Source organism: Crinia signifera, chromosome 5 (genome assembly GCF_055691185.1).
Source record: "Crinia signifera chromosome 5, ASM5569118v1, whole genome shotgun sequence".
Lineage (NCBI taxonomy): Eukaryota > Metazoa > Chordata > Amphibia > Anura > Myobatrachidae > Crinia > Crinia signifera.
In genome coordinates this window covers 312,620,267-312,640,110 of record NC_139221.1, presented here as the reverse complement: position 1 = coordinate 312,640,110, position 19,844 = coordinate 312,620,267, and the positions used below count along the sequence as shown (strand labels likewise).

At 42.5% G+C, this 19,844-nt stretch overlaps 1 protein-coding gene across 6 annotated transcripts in view; it reads left to right on the top strand.

Annotated features, from left to right (window-relative positions):
- Positions 1-19,844, top strand: part of PHF14 (PHD finger protein 14) — a 248,771-nt gene that overhangs the window by 115,822 nt on the left and 113,105 nt on the right. For all 6 annotated transcript variants that reach the window (XR_014444023.1, XM_083144823.1, XM_083144821.1 and 3 more), the window contains 2 exons: positions 779-835; positions 930-1,054. Coding sequence is in view for 5 of the 6 variants with exons in the window: in XM_083144823.1 (XP_083000949.1) it covers positions 779-835; positions 930-1,054 (182 nt within the window). In the remaining variant the exon portion in view is untranslated. The remainder of the gene's footprint in view (positions 1-778; positions 836-929; positions 1,055-19,844) is intronic.

Sequence of the window (19,844 nt, the reverse complement as noted above, 5' to 3'; positions counted from 1 at the left end):
TCACATTCCACTATATATGGCATGCGATGGGAGCCGTGATAATCCACAAGTACCGAGTAGTTCAGTAGTGGGGCAGGTGACCCATAATCCATGAACTTGAATGACCGTACTATAAATCTCACTACATTGCTATGAAACAAATGAGTCCGGGAATATTTGCTGCATTGTATGTTCCATGCCAGTTAAGGTGTACACACAGCGCGATGCGCCAATATATCTTGGTGCACAGCGGATGCAATATATCTGTGAATAACAGATATATCGCTTGCACACACTGGCCGATGGCGCATCAATATATCAGCCAGTGTGTACGCACCTGAACTCTCTGCACATGTTACATCTGCCCCCCTGCAGCGGTTTTGCCCAATTGCGTTGCTGTTTTGCTTTCCTCAGGCCATAAGGTGTACATTTATTAAAGTGTGGGTTTACTGAATTGGAGATGTTGCCCCTAGCAACCAAACAGATTCTAGCTACAGTGTTTAACATTTAACTAACACATTCTTGAAGATAAGTAGAACCTGGTTGCCTTTGGCAACAACTCCACTTCAGTTTATCCGCACTTTAGTAAATATATACACCTTATTCTCATATGGGCAACTTCACATGGGCACTTTAGGCAAATGATATGTACCATATTGTACCATATCATTTTGTGTTATTCTTGTGCCCGTTCCTGTTTGTACCCGACATTTATTTCCAATGCTGTTGTATTTTCCATGTGCCGGCGTGTATCTCTCCCATCACACAGAGTAACCCTGTCACCTATTGTTCCTTTCAGAGGACCAGAGGACAGAAACGGAAGAGAAATTTTGAAATTGAAGACGAGAAGCCCGAGGTCAGGATCTTACACGTTAAAATGACATAACTCGTAGAAAACCTGCGGCCTTTGTGTAGCGACACTTTATTTCTGCTTTGTCTGTCCGTCATAGGAGCGTACGCCGAGGGAGAGGAGGAGGCGGCAGTCCCTGACTCTACACAAAAAGCCCAAATCCGAGGACTTGAGGACGGAATGTGCTTCGTGTAAAGGCATGGGGGACAACGAGAATCTAGTGAGGTACAGAGATCCCTGTTTTATGCTTTGTCAGCCATAGAGATGTGTCCATATGCATCTATCCGCCATGCGATAGATAAAACATGGGCTCCGTGTGACTCTGTAGCGCGGGCATCTTACCATTAAGTTGCATTCTAGCAAACCGAATATGATGCACAAGCAGTTTCTTCTGATTAAAATGATATGTGGCATGTCTATATTCAGTGTGACTGCTGCTGTGTCTGCTTAAGATGGAACATTACAGAGTTTTCCTAGTAAAGTAGCATTTTGTATGCAATTACAGGCGCAGTGACCCACTGAATATAGACAAGCTGCATGTTGTTATTTTAATCAGCAGAAGCTGCTTGTTTGTCCTTTTTGCTTTGTTAAAGACGCTGCTTAATGGAAAAAGTCGCTACTGAGTTGGCGTGACTAGAATGGTTGTTTAACACAAAATGAGGCAAGATGTAATGGACAAATTTGGATATTGCGTTAAGAAAGATGGTTATAAGTAGCTGATCTGCTTGTATCAATACAACACATTTCTTTAACAAAAAAACTGATACAAAGAGAAGTTATTGTGTATTATAGGATTGCTTTAACGAGATAGCCACTGAAATGCCTGCTCTCTTCTTGCCTTGTAATGAATGTATAATCTCTCAGATGCCAGTCTCTGTGGGGAGGTGAAGTACAAACATAGCTTGTAACATGGCAGTTGGGCTGATTGGCTGATACATTATCAGTCTCCAAGGTATTAGCCAACCTGTCTAGGTCAGGGGTGGCCAAAACCGGCCCTCGAGATCTACCAACAGTCCACGTTTCCCAGATATCCTAGCTGGTGCACAGCTGTAGTCATTACTAATTGTCACATTTTCAAACCTGCTGCATCATTCCTACTATACATCCACAGGTTGTCTGAAATACATGGTCGGTAGATCTTGATTATTGTTGGTAGTTTGTCCACCCCTGGTTTAGGTCAGTGATGTAATACCATGTTCTCATTGCCACCCCTGCAAAATCCCGGGTTTTTGTTGCCGGATTTTTGGCAGGGCACAGAGCTTCTCAGCTCAACAGACCCGCTTCATACTGCACCTCAGACCCGGGAATTTCCAGTGTCTGCCCCTTTCACACTGCTTTCGATGGTCTGCCTTCCAACAAGTGTGTGGAATTTGATTGGGTGTTGGAAAATTTGTACAAATTGCTGTGATTGGCTGTTTAAAAACCAGATTTTATTGGCTGGCTGTCACATATCACATGATTACATCCCCAATGAACTTGTTTTTTTGCATTTTGTGAGAAAAACACGGGTCTGTGCTGTTCACACTGCCATACACCCGTGTATTACCCAGGAAAAACCCTGCAAAAAACCCGTGTCTAATTCCCAGGCCAAACACCCGGGAATTTCACAAAGACCATTTCACACTGAGACAGGACATGGGAAATTACTGCTTGCCCTGGCAAATACCCGGGTTTTTGCGGCAGTGAGAACGGGGTATAACTCTCCCTCTCCTGTTTTTTAAAACTCTCTAAAGTCTGATACATTCCTGCCGTAGACAGATACGTGCCTTTAACCAAGTGAGAAGACACGGTCCTTGCTCGGACTGTAACCTTTCCCGGTGATGCGCTCGTTTCTCATTTCAGCCTTGACATAAAATGCGCTGACGTGATTTAACCCTGGCATTTTGTTTTGCTGACTTAATTTTTTTTTAATCTCGCAAGAGAACCAAAAAAAATGTCAGTCCAAATGCTGGGGAGCAGCGGTTGGCCCCCAGCCGCCTTTATACTTTTTGTTTTTCATATTGGTCGAGGTTCAAGGTGGTTGGGGGTGTTTAAAAAAAAAAAAAAAACATAACAAAATGACTATGGCAAATATAGAAAACAAACAGTTTATGTTTTAATTGATGATCCTCGGCGGTAATTGCATACAGGGGAGAAATATAAATCAGCGGAGCGTTCTTTGTAATTAAAAGTTGCAAAGAGCGTAGTCATCAGATCTGATTCGTGTCTGATGTTTATCGCTAGGAGTGGCTGGGAAGGAGGAGGAGGGCTACCGGCTTAGCACCCTGAAAGGTCACCGGCTGTCTGTCAATTAAGAATAAGTTGTTCTGGGGAGTGCGTACGTAAACCCAGCACATTGATGTATATCTGTCTGCCTGCACAGTAACGCTTCTTGGAATGATGTCCCAGTGAAATTGCTAGGCTGAATATAACGCATTGCATTTTCTGTTTCGGGGCTGATTAGTTGCAGGAAATATTACAGTCACTACCATGATAAATCTGAGTGTAAATTTGGAATCCTGTTTGCATGCGAGAGATCTTTGGCTATTTAGATCTGTGTTTTATGGGAATGCGCCGGGTGGTACTAATTAGTGTGATATTTTCAGCAATTACTGCATAATGCTACTATGTGGATTACAAACCGTAACTCTGCGATCAGCAATAAGCAGATAATTAGCTGGATTTCATTTACCGATTAATACATGTGAATGCTTTCATGGGGAGTTTGTATATTCTGCCCGTGCTTGCGTGGGTTTCCTCCGGGTACTCCGGTTTCTTCCCACAATCCAAAAATATACTGGCAGGTTAATTGGCTCCCAACAATATTAACCCTAGAATGCCTGTGTGTGCATGTACATGTGGTAGGGAATATAGATTGTAAGCTCCACTGGAGCAGGGACTGATGTGAATGTTCAAGTATTCTCTGTACAGCGCTGCAGGGTATGTGCGCGCTATATAAGAAACTGGGTACTTGTGTACTTTCACGGCTCCCATCGCATGCCATATGTAGTGGCATGCGATGGGATGCGATTTTTGCAGTTTTTAAGCATTTTTTTTAAATCGCATGCGATCGCATGCGATTTTTAACAGAAATGCATCCAAATGCATTGAAATTAGTATCAAACATGTTCAATGGCCCCCAAATGTAATTTTTCAGGCTGTACCACCCCCACTATCAACACGAACCCGAAGCGTGGCGAGCGCAGCGGTACGCGTCCTACGACCTTTTCATACCCCCACTATCCACGTCGGCGTGGAGTTGAGAATAGAAAGTGTGGCGAGCGCAGCGGTCACCTGTGAAGCCCGCGAGGGGACGTGGATACCTGTGAAGGTATCCGTGTCCCCTCGCTGCGCTCGCCACGCTTCGGGCGCAGTGGCTCGCTGCGCTCGCCACACTTTCTATTCTAAACTCCACGCCGACGTGGATAGTGGGGGTATGAAAAGGTCGAAGGGCTCGCTGCGCTCGCCACGCTTCGGGTTCGCGTTGATAGTGGGGGTGGTACAGCCTCAAAAATGACATTTGGGGGCCATTGAACATGTTTGATACTAATTTCAATGCATTTGGATGCATTTCTGTTAAAAAATCGCATGCGATTTTTTGCTATGCGATGGACATCGTTGGAGCCGTGATTGTACACAAGTACCAGAAACTGTTAATAAATATATTTGCTCCCGGAGCCTTGTACTGTGAGTGAGTTCTAGTTGGTGCATATTGATCACTCTGTGGTCTGTTTTGGGGGAGTGTCAGAAAACTGAGTTTTGTGGCCTCCCAGCCGAAGCTGCAGCAGCCGGCTCGCGTGACCCCCAGGGCTGTGGAGTTGGAGTCGGAGTCAATTTCGAGTACGTGGAGTCGGGGTCGGAGTCGGCAAACAATGCTCCGACTCCAAAAATTATAAATAATGACTTCTCTACTGTAAGAATAAAGACCAATGCATGCAGTGCCTCACGTAACCGCAAAACGAACACGTTACGTGACCATGAAAAAGCATGCTTTTCATGTGCTTCACTATATGGCACGCAACGCACAATTCGGAGCACCAATACTTATAAATGTATTCTCCCTTGTAGTTTACAACTTATTTCCAATGTTCAATAAGGTTTTCAATACCTCGTTGGTAGAAATCACCTGGTGTAGACTCGAAAAATTCATTCAACCAAGCTCTCCCACCATACGCACAAGATCTTTTTGTGCGGATGAAGATCTTGTTTCATGTGCGGGGTCGTTTGTTTACCTTGGCTAAGCCATTCCTTACGCTGGTTCATATTGATGTACAGGCACCATTTTTCGTCGCCAGTAACGATTCGGTAAAGAAATCGTTCCTTGTGTCCATGAATTGAACAGTGACGAGCAAGCAAACCAGCGGAGATTGTGGCTCGTTGATTTTTGTTGTCGTCACAAAGCATGCGGAACTCATGCTCCACACTTCTGAACCTTTCCTATTGTTTTTGTTCCCAAAACAACCAAATAATGTGGTTTTTATCTTTGAACTGGTAAAGTTCCTGTTCCTGATGTTTATGCCTACTGCTACTATCCAGCCATTTAATTAATTAATAAAAAAATTAATAAAACTTTTTTTTTATTGTGTTTGTCCTTTGCTTAAACTGTTCAATACAGTAGACTGTTGGCTTCCCAGCCTCTAGTTTCTGTAGTAATAATATGTATGTTGCCTTTCTTTCCTTCAAGGAATGTATCAAATACATTTGCATATTAATACAGAGGAGTCTGAGTCGAGGAGTCGGCATCAGGGGTACGAGGAGTCGGAGTCGGAACATTTATCTACCGACTCCACAGCCCTGGTGACCCCACAGCCGAAGTAATTGCAGGTGGTTTGGTACTGTATCCTAGGATCACTCCTGCTGCATTACCATAGGACAGCCTCACTGCTGCGGCCAATAAGCAGTGACGCTCCCTCCAATCATGTCTGGATTAATCCTAGTATGCAGCAACAGATACACTTTAAAAGGAACTGTATGACTATATAACATTACTTCTCCATTTACATACAGTTATTATTCTGTAGGTGACAATGGTTTTGTGTAACCTTTTATTAAGAAATTTGTCAGTTAGAAAAATGTGGTGTATGTGTGTCCGCCAAAACAGCGAGGCTCGCAGCTAAATGCAGCACACAAGCCACACTGTTTGGGGGAATCCTCACCATCATCTGACAGCGAGGGTTCCCCGGAACATTGAATACAGTGAACGGTTGACACAAGGGTCGCCGGCTGCATTGAAGATGGCCCACAGTGTTAGAATGTGTTTGCATTGATATTCATTGACAGCAATGAAATCAGTGTTTTACTGTTTTTGTGTGTGTTGTACTGTGTGTGCTGTGTATCTGCCCAATGTGTAAGTGTGTGTGGTGCGCTACATATATATGTGTGTGGTATATGTATATCCCAAATTATTCCTAATTGTTTAACGCCTCCACCATAATGTTAGAATGTGTTGGCATTCATACTCTATCTAAGAAACTGTTAATAAATAAATAATACTCAATGACCGTAATGAAATTAGGCGTGGTGGTGTTTCCCCGTCATCAGTTTCCCAGATCGTCAATCATTTTTCCATATCGTCCATCAAGGCAAATTGAACCTTGGTGTTTTTTACATTTCTAAGTGAAATTTCCCATAAACGGCTTTGAGGTGCACACCACTGGGTCCAGGGGTAACTTGTTGCCGAAATTGGTGGCTCTGAGTGCCACGGTGTCTCAGCAATGCGACAGACATGCACACGCACTCTTCAACTTATTATGTAGATTTTCATTCCAACCAGAAAGATTGGACAGATACTCTTATAGTGTGTATCTAGCTTAACACAGTGGGCCATGGAAAGGGTTTTGGAAATCAGATATACAGATGGAATACTGGTGGAGTCGTGTCATGATTTTTGTGTAAGACTGAACACTATTTATTTTTTTGCTAATAAATTTGACCATTCTGTGAATTGGTACCCAGATGTCTGACGGATAATGTCTGGGTCGACCAACAGTAGGTCTACACAAGCAAAAAATCCATAGAAAAAAGTCGACACCTGAAAACGTTACCATGAGTTTTTATTTACAATTGATGTGGTTTCTGATACGGAACAGTAGTGGCACAAATCTCCTGGCCCACAGAATGGTGAGCAAAGTGTTCTACTAATTGGGGGTTCACGTGATCAGGTGTTGTCACCAAAAAATTTAAGGGAAAAAACCATGTCGACTTTATCATGCGTCAACCTTTTGCAACATGTTTTTGTTTAATCACTAAACCTTTTTTAATAACCGTTCTACTGAACTACCTTGGCATTGTGACCAATAAATAGCCTTTATTAATTACATGTTACCCTCCATTATTACATTGCATAAGTTCTGTTACTAATATACAGGTGTATTACTAGTGACCAATTTTTTCTTACCATTGTCTCTGCCTGCAAACTTCAATTTCGCAAAACACAGGCCACCACACCGACCAAGCGGAGGTCTCTCGTAGCACCTATTAATTACCTACTGAGGAGGTAGCCCCCTCTTCTAGAGACCAGCAGCTCCTGGTTTTAGGTGCATCCCATTAGTGAGCACTGTACCACGTTTTCCCCAAATTTCTATGGTTTGCTTCGGCTGCAGAATATGGGGGTAGCTGGCAAAGATTGCTGGCATTGCAGCCAGCGGCAGCATCCCCCACCCTCCTACAATCGGGTTGGGATCATTTGGTCTACAGCATGATGGTCGACAAGTGTTACGGTCAACGGGTCATTAGGTCGACATGGTCTAGGTGAAAAGGTCGACAAGGGGTTTTTCACTGGTTTTTTTTTACCCGAATGTCGACATGGACGCAGTTTGAAGTGCACCCCCATGCTTCAGGCACTATTTTATTCTCACACCACGCCCTAGTGGATGGCAGGGCATGAAATACCGCCTGTCGGCGCATGTCAGCTCAAAAAAACAGTGAAAAACCCCCATGTTGACCTTTTGACTGTTGACCTAGAACCATGCCGACCTTGACCCATTTCGACCTAATGGTTTCGACCCAATGCTTGTCAACTAAAATGCTGTAGACCAAATGACCGCATCCCCTACAATCAGGTAGAAGCGGCTGCTGACCACACCCATAAAAATTGACATGTGGCAGCTGGTGATGGACTAAGGGAGGTGTAGACTAGGGGAGGACATATTACAAGCATGACGTTAGAAAGTAAAAGGATCCACTTTAAAAATCTAAAATATAGATTTCTATGTTTGTTATTTAAATTTTTTTTTAAATCTATTCCTTTTGGATGCGGGTGTTTAAAATTCAGGATCTGTCATAGATGAAGGAGAAATCTTGTTTTCCTTTGGTTAATGAATTAGAAAACCTATATGTATTATTTGCAGAGAAGCAGCCCCCATTCGGTAACACACACAGAAGCAGCCTGTAATATTGCTTGCTGTGTAGGGGAGATAAGTGAGCCGGCAGGAATGTAAAACACCAGTGGCAGTTCTAGTCCTTTGCATGAAAGCAACAATACACAGACGAAAGACTGCCAATTTGCATCTCCTCCCGGCCGTACTTGTGGGCTTATCAAAGGGCCTCTCTCTCCAATATTGTGAGCTCATTTCCATGGACTGTAATGCCTCTGCCTAGCGAGCTGCCCTTTTATTTATTTATTTCCCAGCATCTGCGAGGAGCTGAGAAATCAAGCGAGCGTTTCAGCTGTAATGCCTTTTGTTTTTCTTGTTTTTTTTTTAAGTTATTTTAAGAAGCATACGGTAATTATTACTACATTCCTATCAGGCACGTAATTACAGCAGGTGCTTGCGCTGTTCATCTGGAAGGATTTTGCTGTGCCCCAGATTCCAATCAGCACCAGGCGAGAAATATTAAGAGAACATTCAGAATGCAGGTGTGTCCATTGTGATAGAGACAGACGACGTAGGGTGCTGTACATTAAAGGGCTGCTAAACACCCAAAATCAACGGTTTAGAAACAAGCGTTAAAAGTAAAATAGATTATTAGTGCTAATCTGGCATTCTAGTTGCACCTCTATCAGATTACAGCCTCACCTCTCCCAGCCCAATACATGTTGTTCCAACTGCGCCTGTATATTTAGGAGATTGCTGTGATGTCACTTCCTCTTTTGAATGAATCCACCAGTTCACACTCTTCAGTGCAGTTCTGGCTGGTTGTCACTCAAACTCCGCCCACTGTAGCCCCCACCCACTTGGACTTCTTGGGTGGAAGGCTATTCAGTTGTTGACCTGGCTTCAGTTGTTGACTGATTTCTTCTGTGCTGGAATAGAGACCTTGGTGTACTATACCCATACTTGCCTACCTGACCCTCTTCATATGGGAGACAATGCTCTTTTCCTGGACTTCCCTGGTAATGTATGTGGAAGGAAAGTCTGCACCTATGTCAGAGTGACGCTCCAAGCCATCTATGTGAGAGTAACGTGCTAAGTAACCTGTAGGTACTTATCCTCTACACTCTGCAGCTGGTAAATTAAATGTGTATGCAATTGCTGGCGCCACATTGAAGCCACGCCCTCCTTTCATTTTGGGGTACACCTATCACAGATATGTAGGAAGCTGTAGTTGGAAGATTGTGCAAGCGTCCAACTAGGGCGCTGAACTGTGACTTTTTTCAGACCCTTTTTCCAATTGTGTTGGACTCTAGCGCTTAATGAGCAGGTAGCAGAGAACTTTGTAGCAGACGGACGAGCCATGTTAAGCGGATCCGGGCCGTGTTTTTATTCATTGCATTGCTTTAGCTTCTTTCGGTGTTCTTTGTATCATCGATGCAAACTAGTGTTGTTTTGAGTTTTGTTTATGTTGTTTGCTAGCCTGGCATCCAGCATAAAGGGCTCTGCACCGTTATGGTGTACGGCATAGACCATGTTTAGATCGACAATACCATAATTAGCCACTGATAGGTCAATGGCGTCTAGTTAGACACCGATATTTGGTCGACGGCGTTTAGCTAGACAGTGACAGGAGATCTACAGAAGGTAAGCATTGGCAGGAACCTGGTCGGCACAGGTTTATCATCTTTTTTTTGCTGCCGAATTTCACAGAGCTGCTTGTGGATACTGTGTGCGCACAGTGTTAACTCGCTGCGCTCGCCATGCTTCGGGCATGGTGCCTTGCTATGCTCGGCACACTATTCTATTCCTACTCTGTTCTCTTGGATAGTAGAGTAGGAACCAAGTGGACCAGCACGAAAAAAAGATGAATAAGCCGTGTCAACTTTGCTACCGTTGACCAGGTTTCTGTTGATGCTTACCTTCTGTTGATCTCCCGTCACTCTCTATCTAATTGCTGAAGACCAAGTATAGGCGTCTAACTAGACACCATCGATCTGTAGTAGTCAACCATGGTATTGTCGACCTACACCCAGACGATCCACCTTCTGCCTAACCTTGTAAAAGTAGGTATCGTGTGGAGCAGCCATTTTGTTTGTTTTTTCCGGGCTTCTCAGTTCTCCTATATGCCTGTTTATTTGTTTGGTCAGTTTTGTATCTTAGCCGCTACATTGGATTCCTGCTTTGTATGTAAGCCACAAGCCAGTGGTATAACCTTTAGGTTAACGGGGGCCCCATATCAACACCACTGCTCATATCTGTGGTATTCACCATGTATCCTAACAAATCCGCTGTCCTATCCATTCATCCACAAATTTCTGATTACAACAGATGGAATCCTACAGACAATAACTATAGACAGTAGTAAGTAGGGAAGAACGTTGATGCACAGTCAGTTATTTTTAATGTCTCCCCCCACCCGTCATGCTGTCCCATCAGCTAAAGGCCGCCTGGCCAGTCACCATCTGTATGCACTGCGCACCATGGTAGGCTGGAGTTGTTGTAACACAGCGGGAGCTCTATGAACACAGTTGGGGAGGTTTTATAACACATTCAAATGTGGATCATTGGTGGTCTTGCCTGTTTCAGCCAATCAGATCCTAGCAAACACTTGGCAATGTTCTCCATGAATGCTAGAATGTAATCTGTTGCAATTGGCTACATCACCAATTGTAAACTTACGTTGATTTAATAAATCTTCCCCATGGTTCTATTAGTGGAAGTGGGGTCAATTATACAATCCCAAAAAATGAATACAGTGCTCTTACACCTAAGGCTAAATGTAGTAGACTGAGAGAAGCGGGAAGTGCCGGGTTTCACGCTTGGCCGGATTTTTAAAGCGGCAATCATATACACAGCGTAACCAGGCCGTGTAAATGATTGCCGCTTTTAAAAATCCACGGATTCCAATATAACACAGATTCAGTTTAAGCAATCATTGTGAGCCTGCAATATAATTGTCGCCTCTGGCTGTTTTAGCTTTGCAAATATAATGCACATTTTATAGCAGAAAATACATTTGGTGCCGCCAAGTCTCACAGGACCTGGTACGTAGAGAAGGGGACAAGGTGGCACGACCATGAGGGTATATATGTATTTTCATTATTTTTTGGGAGATCAGGAGAAACTAAGGGGCAGATTTATTAAGCTCGTGAAGAGATAAAGTGTCTGTTTTTTATCACCGACCAATCCGCTCCTAAGTGTGAAGTTACAGGCTTGGTTTGAAAAATGTCAGGTAGGAGCTGATTGGCCGGTGATAAAAAACAGACACTTTATCACTTCACCGAGCTTAATAAATCTATCCCTAAATGATTATAACATTGGGGGTTGATGCAGTGTGTAGTAAATCGGCCTTAATGCAAAATACAGTATGCAGACTTTCTCTGCACAGAGTAAGTTCTAAAACCCTCTCATTTTGATTTGTAGAAATTAAGTTCTATTATGTTTTTGTTGTGTTTTTAGATGGTTTGCATACTTTCCCTTGGAGTAGTATAACCTGCTTTGCATGTCATTGCTTCTAGGAAAAACAAATGCTATGATTAGCCAAGGAAATCTTTTTTTTTTTTTTTTTTTCGTGGGGCTTTTAAATGCATTCACAGAATGGATAATTAAAGAAATTACTGTTTTGCAAAGTTCTAATTGTGGGCAGTGAACTGCTGCAGTGATACGTAATGTGTTCTTACTAGTGTAGAAGTCTTTGTACGTTATATTTGCAAGTGGTGCTTCCATTTCAAGAGACTCTTTTGTTCTATCACAACACTAGATAACCTGGGGTACCTGTATTTTTACATTAGTTCATGAGCTTAAATGTCGCTTATGCAGAACCACCAAATGTTTTTATTTAACATATTGGGCCTTATTTTGGTTCATTCTTTCTGACAAAATCCTTCTTAGATGGGCAAAACCATGTGCACTGCAGGGGGGGCAGATGTAACATGTGCAGAGAGAATTAGATTTGGGTGAGTAATTTTGTTTCTGTGCAGGGAAAATACTGACTGCTTTATTTTTACACTGCAATATAGATCTCACTTTGAAGTAAAACCCCACCCAAATCTAATTCTCTCTGCACAAGTAACACCTGCCCCACCTGCAGTGCAAATGGTTTTGCCCATCTAAGAAGGATTTTGTCAGAAAGAATGAACCAAAATAAGGCCCATTGTGACTACAGGTACAACATCGTAGTGCCGATTATAAGGGAATCCGTATTATTCCATATTCTTGTTGCTTGTGGTCTTCATCTAAGTAAGCTGAACCAATGCAGTAAATCAACACACACAACAAGGATATAGGGAGGTGAATCAGATGAGAGGTGCTAAATCTGCCTAGCATCAAACTTCTCCTCTAACATTCCCATAGGACAGGGAAAAACAACACTTAACACTCACAATCTTAAAAAGTAAACAATACCAACAAATTAAACAGCCAATATGCAGAGAAACACCTCATGGTTCAATCTTCATGTTTACTTTCATTTAAAACCTTGTGCCATATCCAATGTTAATGTTTTTGTGACAGTGTTAATGCTCATCTCCTTTTTTTTTCTTTTTTTGATGTTTAGGCGTGTCTCCGAAAAGTACTTTTGCATGTTTGCATTGGCTTTATTAAAAGATTTTTAAAAAAATCATATCAAAGCCTATTAACTTTGGATTATTAATGTTAGAAAGCAGTAAAACATGGTTGATCAGGGTTTCTAGTACATACAGGTAGCAGTGTTCACAGTATTGTTAGAACAAACAGGATTACAAAAACACTGGTTTAAACCAAAAATAAACCGTTTTTTTTTTTTTTTCCAACCCAGTGCAGAACCTTATTAAGTAGCTGAGATGCCATTGTACAATTAGATTGTAGATATTTCAAACTTGTCGGTTCATTGTATTTTACTATATGATTGTGAGTTCCTGTTTCTGCCGCCATCTAACCGTTTTGTTTTTTAAGTTCGTTTTCATTCTCCCTCTCTCAGGAGGACACTTGTAGAATTTTCCATTAGTACGTTCCTGTAATGTACTCTTAATGATGAAGCTATTTGGAAAAGCACTGCCCAAATGTAAAACCTTTTTGAAAGAATGGTGTACGCTCTTCAGTTTAATATGTGATCTGAAAGGGTAGCGGGTACATGCATTTACATTATTATTATTATTATTATTATTATTCTTTATTTTATATGGCACCACGGCATCTTACACAGTACATAAACATGAGCAAAACAAGAAAACAGTAACTTGTAGTACAAGGCAATGTAGGACAGTACATGATATATAAACATTGCTGCATCAGCGGATATAATGGGGCCTATACATTTCAGGGCATTTTCTAAGCAATCTTACTAGATTATTAATACCCCTTTCACACCAAAAATTGCAGGGACTTACCCAGGAATACAGCCACAGTTCAGGTATCAAGCAGAGACATTCCCGGGATGGCCCCTTTCACATCGGCCAGTCCATGTATTTTCTGGTTTGAGTGGGGAGAGAAACCATTCCCCCCCCCCCCCGCCCCACCTATGTGCAGCAGTGGGGATCCAGGCAGGGGCGGCTGGAAGCTTGTAGTGCTATTTGCTGGGTGGTAGGGGCGAGAAGCGCTGCTGATTTTGAAAACCTATTGAAAAGACTGACCGGACGCTGATTGGCTGAATTCAGCCAATCAGCGTCCGGACAGTCTTTTCAAAATGTTTTCAAATTCAGCGGCTCTTCCAGATCCGCCGACCGGAAAATAGAGCTGCAAGCTCCTGCACCCCTGTGACTGGACCCAGCTGTACCTTTCACACCGGCCTGTATCCTGGGCTGGGAATTTGGCCTGGGAACCTTTCACACCAGCTCTAGCCATGGGTTGTTCCCGGGGCCAACCCAGGAATTTAGGCTGGTGTGAAAGGGGTATTGGAAAATGCCCCAACATCAATCTTTGTGTAGGGCCCATAGCGATAGTGGATCGTTTTCAGTCAAATTTTCTATTTGTGTTCCATTTTCTGTAAAACGTGAGTGATGTGCCGGTGCTGAAAACCCGATTTGATTTCTCAATTGCATTTATTTACAAGTACAAGTAAATACGGCATCATCCATCAATTCATACATCAGCGGAACAGCGTTCCCCAATATATCACCTAAAATTGTACAGTAATGGCTTCGTATCACCGAGCAATCCATTTCTAATGACACGTCTGTTCTGACACCGGATTAGCCGTTTTCTGCCGGAAAAGTTCTGCAAAATATGTTCAGCTTTTTAAAACTCTCCCTTATGCTACTTTTTTTTACGTGAAAAAGTTACCGGACAGCAATTTATTTTTCGTGTTTTTTTGTGAATGCCACAACAGTGCGATGAGTGAAATTTTTCAGAATGTACAGTACAGCTCAGAATAAAGACATAAAGAGGCATCTAGTCCCCCTGTTTGTTGTATTACACAGCGTTTACATGCTAGTGGTGCAAATCAATTTATGAGTGCATTTTGTCTTATCGATTTTATCACACCGCTGCTCTTGGCTTAATTATGTCCCTGCTCTGGTGATAAAGCGCTTCTCTTATCTCAGTAACTTAAAAGACCATTATTATTGATGATTAAAAGGAAAGATTGGATTGACCTATTGAGAGTTTTTTTGTTGTGTTTTTTTGTTTTTAGTCTAGGTTAATTAATTTGATGGGTTTTTTTTTTTTTTCCTTTCTCCCTTGTCAGTTTAGAGACACGTAATGCATTACAATGTGGAACCTTTTCAAGATCAACCCTTGCCAAGTGCTAAATATACCGGCAAGTTTGTAAAGTAAAGGCATGACATTGTAGTGGCTTGGGAAACCTTAAATAAGTACTAATAGTAAATGTCCTGTCCACAGTACATTTGTCGCCTACATTTTACAGTGTAGGAGTAGTATGGGCAGTGCAAGGCATTATTGCATGATATTGTATAATCATCCATAGTATGACGAATATTAAGCAATGCAATCTAATATGAATAGAATCTAATACATAATGACCATTGTTTGATCATGGTTGCCAGTCATCCCTTTAATAGGCGCATATATGAATTACGCAGGTTCTTGACTGCTCATCGGATGTTATGGCAGTTGGTATGGTTGGTAGGTGTCAGAGTTCATACCAACTGTCATTACTTCCGACGGGCAGTCAAGAACCTGTGTAATTCATATTTGCGGTTATTAAAGAGATGATCTGGCGACCCTGATTGTGATCAGATTTTAGCTTATAAAGTGCACATTAGCCTTATGAAATTCATCTCCAACATATGGAGCTGTACTTGATCATAGAAACAGGTTTGTGGTTGGTCCATTGCCGGTGGTAGACATGCTTGGCCGGCCAATCGCTACTCAACTTGACTGTATGTCCTGCCGTTCTCAAATTCAGCGCATCAAATCCAAACCTGTTTCTGCGGCATGACGTTATCACTGCGCACCTGGACAAGCTTCAGAAACCAACATTTGACCGTGTTGCCGCCATCTTGCAATTGATGCAGGGACAGTGTGACTGATATGAGGAGCAGTGTAATGGCCATGAGGGCGAAGCAGTGAGCTACCTGCTCTGCTCTGGTCTGGTAGGAAAGTAGAGAACTTTGCATATGTGAGAGGCTTTGTTACCTTCCTTATTGAACCTCTCTCACATCTCTTTCTAAGGACATTGTACAATCACTAAATTCTCTTTTACTGCGCTTCAGGAAAATGTGAAGAAATTCAAAAACAACCTTTTGTGTGAACATCTGGAAGGAAATATATAATATAAACTGTATTGGGGCATGGACTGATGTGAATGGCTGACTAAATACTCTGTGTGACTCGTTGGCACCCGGACCTCTTCTTTGCAACTTTATCCATTATAATGTCCTATTTTTAAACAGGAGGCACAAACCGCTTCTGCTGATTAAAATAATATGCGACTTGTCTATATTCTGTGTGTGATCTTGTCTGTATCTGCATGTGGAATCGATGCATTCAGGAAAACATTAATATTCCATTTCTTATGCAGATACAGCGGCAGTCACACATTGAATATAGACATGTTGCATATTATTTTAATCACCAGATGCTCTGTTTTGCAAATAAGAGGCTATTTAATGAATAAAGTCACAAATAAAGATGGCCATGCTTCAGAGTCACATGGAGCTCACATGTTTTGTATAACGCAACTTGTATCACATGTATCTTATGTGAACACGGTAATAAGTCTCTGTTTTCTTACCTCTTCACTTGGTACACACTGCTGTGGAATCCTCTCTCCACCGAATGACAAGTAAAAGAGGAAGATGGTGTAGGGAAGGAAGACGGTTATTGAGGAGTTGGCTCTGAAGGTTCCGAATTACCCCAAACCATTTTTATTCATGTTTTAAACCATTATTGCGTAGAGTCCCTTGAGATCCTGTACTCTGCTTTATCTGTATGTATGGAACAGATGGTCATAGGTTCAACAAGTCTTTACACTCCAATACTTTAATTGTTACTTTTATACTTTAATAAAGGACTTTCAGTGACAAAACTCGGGAAATGCAGGAACATACCGGAGCGCTACAACTGGCAGGCCGCAGTTGGGCTAGATAGGCACTCGTCTAGGAATGTCTGGTGGACACCGGAAATAGCAGATCACCCTTCATCATCCTGATTTCTTCCTAGCACAGAACTTGGGAGCAATGGCCCAGCTTCTCCCCTTTGGGCCCCACCCAGCTGGGAACATTTGTGATGTTGGCAAGCATGAGATAGTCATTTGGGTGAAACGGTACATCTGCTCTCCTCCTTCAGGTAGATCAGAGTATAAGTCGTTCTCTTCTCTTATCGCCCCCTCTTCCCCTGTTAAAGTGAATGTAATTGATTAGTTTGCCGTTTAGAATGACAAAGCTGTTCATTTTCCTGTTCATTTTTCTGCGCTCATCAAGAATGTTTGATATGTGTATTGTTAGAAAATAGCGGATAAATGCCGTGTCAGACTTGTCCTAATAAGTAATGTCTCTTTCCTCGGCTAGCCTGGCAATTGATGACTTTCTGTTCTGGAATCTACCGAAAAAGTGACAGAAGCCTATGGGAGTCGCAAACAATATGTTTCTTTTGTTATCCTTGGATAGAAATAGAAACCTCTCCCAGTTTTTGTGTTCTCGCTCCGGAACAGTGACGTCCTGCCGCTGGTTTAATGGCAATGTTATATTAAAGACGTTCTTCAAATTCACTTTTAATCAAGTGCAATAAAGTGAGACTGTTAGGAAAATACGCATCTTAATCGCTCACAACTTGCACTTTATCTTGGCAAAATGATTTCTGTACTGTACACGCCAGTGCCGTCTAAACAATAAAAGGTTCTTTACCAAGATTTAGGTTTATTTTATAAATTGTCCCCTAACTGCAGTAAATGTCGGCGGCAGAGAGGTTTCGTACATTACAGGAATGATGCAGATTTAAATCAGAGATTACCGTTAAATAGCATATTAAGTGAGTGTGCAGACTGGTACCAGCCCAGAACGTTTAAAGGGACGTGAAGCCTTTTTCATGCTCAGGAAAGAAGCGTGTTCTAATGCTCCGGTAATTAGTCTTATTTCCAGAATTCACACTGGACTTCCATTGTGTTATGCCTTACCTACCTCACAATACCTTCTTTTAAGCTGCGTACACACTAGATGACATTGGAAACAAATTTGCTGATTGCGACCATTTGTTGCGACAAATTCTTAAAATCCTTTCGTGTGTGCGTTATATCACAAGCGAAGCGGGCTCCCGCCGGTCGTTAGCGCCATCTTCTGTTATCATTGCATACAGCTCAATCTGTGGCTATGGTCAGTGACCGCTATACTCCTGGATGTGGCCACGGACCATATCTTTTGCAAGACTGCACGGTGTGTAGGCACCATATTGTTTGTCCAGGAGTTCAAGGGAAAGTGTGAGCAATAACTGTATCAATTGTAAGTTGGCTAATGTGTACCCGGCATTACCTATTCGGACCCCCATGGGGATCAATGGCTCTGATGCCTTCCTCAAGGCTGAGAAGCCACGGATACAGACGGAGATAACAATGCGGCACTCAAATACTTTTAAAATCTTAAAGCGTGTTGTGAAAATCATCAATGTTATGGGGAGAGTTTCCCTGATGTTGATTATTGTTTACAACACGCTTTAAGATTTTACAAGTTTTTTTTTTTATATAAAAGAATATCTACTCCTCACCTCTGTGAGATGAAGTTCTGCCAGTGACCACTAGAGCCCACTCGACGGACCATATTACTCCTTGGTGTGATATAAGTTTCTAGAAAAAAACACTTTTCACTGTGCACTTTATTTTATATTACGCCATTTTTAGTTGATAACCTGAAATAAAAGTTACGTTTGAAACCTTTTTTTCTTGGGTCACGCCATGGAGAAAATGGGCGGGATGCTCTAATGTCTGCGGCCCCACTGTGCCGTCCATAATAATCGCAGGTGAGATTAGAAATGCAAAGGACAGCTCTTGCAATAAGTGCTGTCCTTTTGCGATGGGTCCCTGGACTTCCAGGACTGAGACCCGGGAGTCCCTCTGCGGCGCCGGCTGAAAGAGACCTGCTTCTATAGGGTATCGCCATGTTTTTCTGGTGATACCCTCTGCAGAGGTACCATGGCGCGTGGGCATTACTGCTTACAAAAATGTGGTAAAACCCTTGATAACTGAGTCTGATTGTCCTTGTAGGAATACTTTTTTCTTTTTCTAGTTCTCTATATTTATAATAGAACAGCACTTCTCGAAGTTCTATACGAGTTGGTCCCTGGAATGTCTCACACCGGGCCAGATGTATTAAGCTTCAAAAAGTGATAAAGTGGAGAGTGATGAACAACTGGCCAATCAGCTCCTACCTGTCATTTTTTAAACCCAGCCTTTAACATGACAGGAGCTGATTGGCTGGCATTTTATCACTCTTCATGTTATAACTTTTTGAAGCTTGATACATCTGGTACACAAAGAGTGGTCATCGGAGGTGTTTGGGCTTTCCTTCCCCTCTGATCCAGGAAGTGCTCTGGCAAATCAGCAAGCAGGTAGTAGTGAGTGCAGTCCTGCTCTACCCCGTGCTCCGTAATGCGCTTTGGACATCAGCAGAGCCGGTCGAGAACAGTGTACCTGCTCCAAGATGTGCTCAGTTTGGTTTGTACACATTAGACCATTTTTACAAACGATATGCACAATAATTATTTCATAAACTAGGTTTTTGTGCATATCATCTAGTGCATACGCAATATATATTTTAAGATGCGCACTCCCGCAGGCCGTTGTCGAGCCCCTTCTGCCGCTGTACATGCAGTAAAATCCAGACTGTGGGCCTAATTCAGACCTGATTGCTGATGTACAAATACGCAATGCATTTCATTATCGAATACGCATGTGTACGGATCACCACATGCATGCACCAGCCAAAATAGCGTCAAAAATAGCGGAAAAGATCTAATCACGATCCCCTCCCAATTTGACAGGATGCCAGGAATTTTGGGTGGTAATCTGACGATTTCTGAGACTGTTAGAAAAAACGCAGACGTGCCCCGGCGTTAAAAGGGGCGGCCTGTGACGTCAGCGCCGGCATTGCTCGGCCTGTCTGTCACAGAGTTGTGGAAGGGTCAGACTTACATTTGCGCATACAGGGTAAATCCTTCAATGGTTCATGAATTGCGTTGGGATGTGCGACGGGATAGCGGATATCGATATTTTGCAGTTCACTCGCCGATTTACACAGATTTCTGTCTGTGCGGCGACCATCTATTCGCAGTCATCTGCACATTTGCCGATGAGC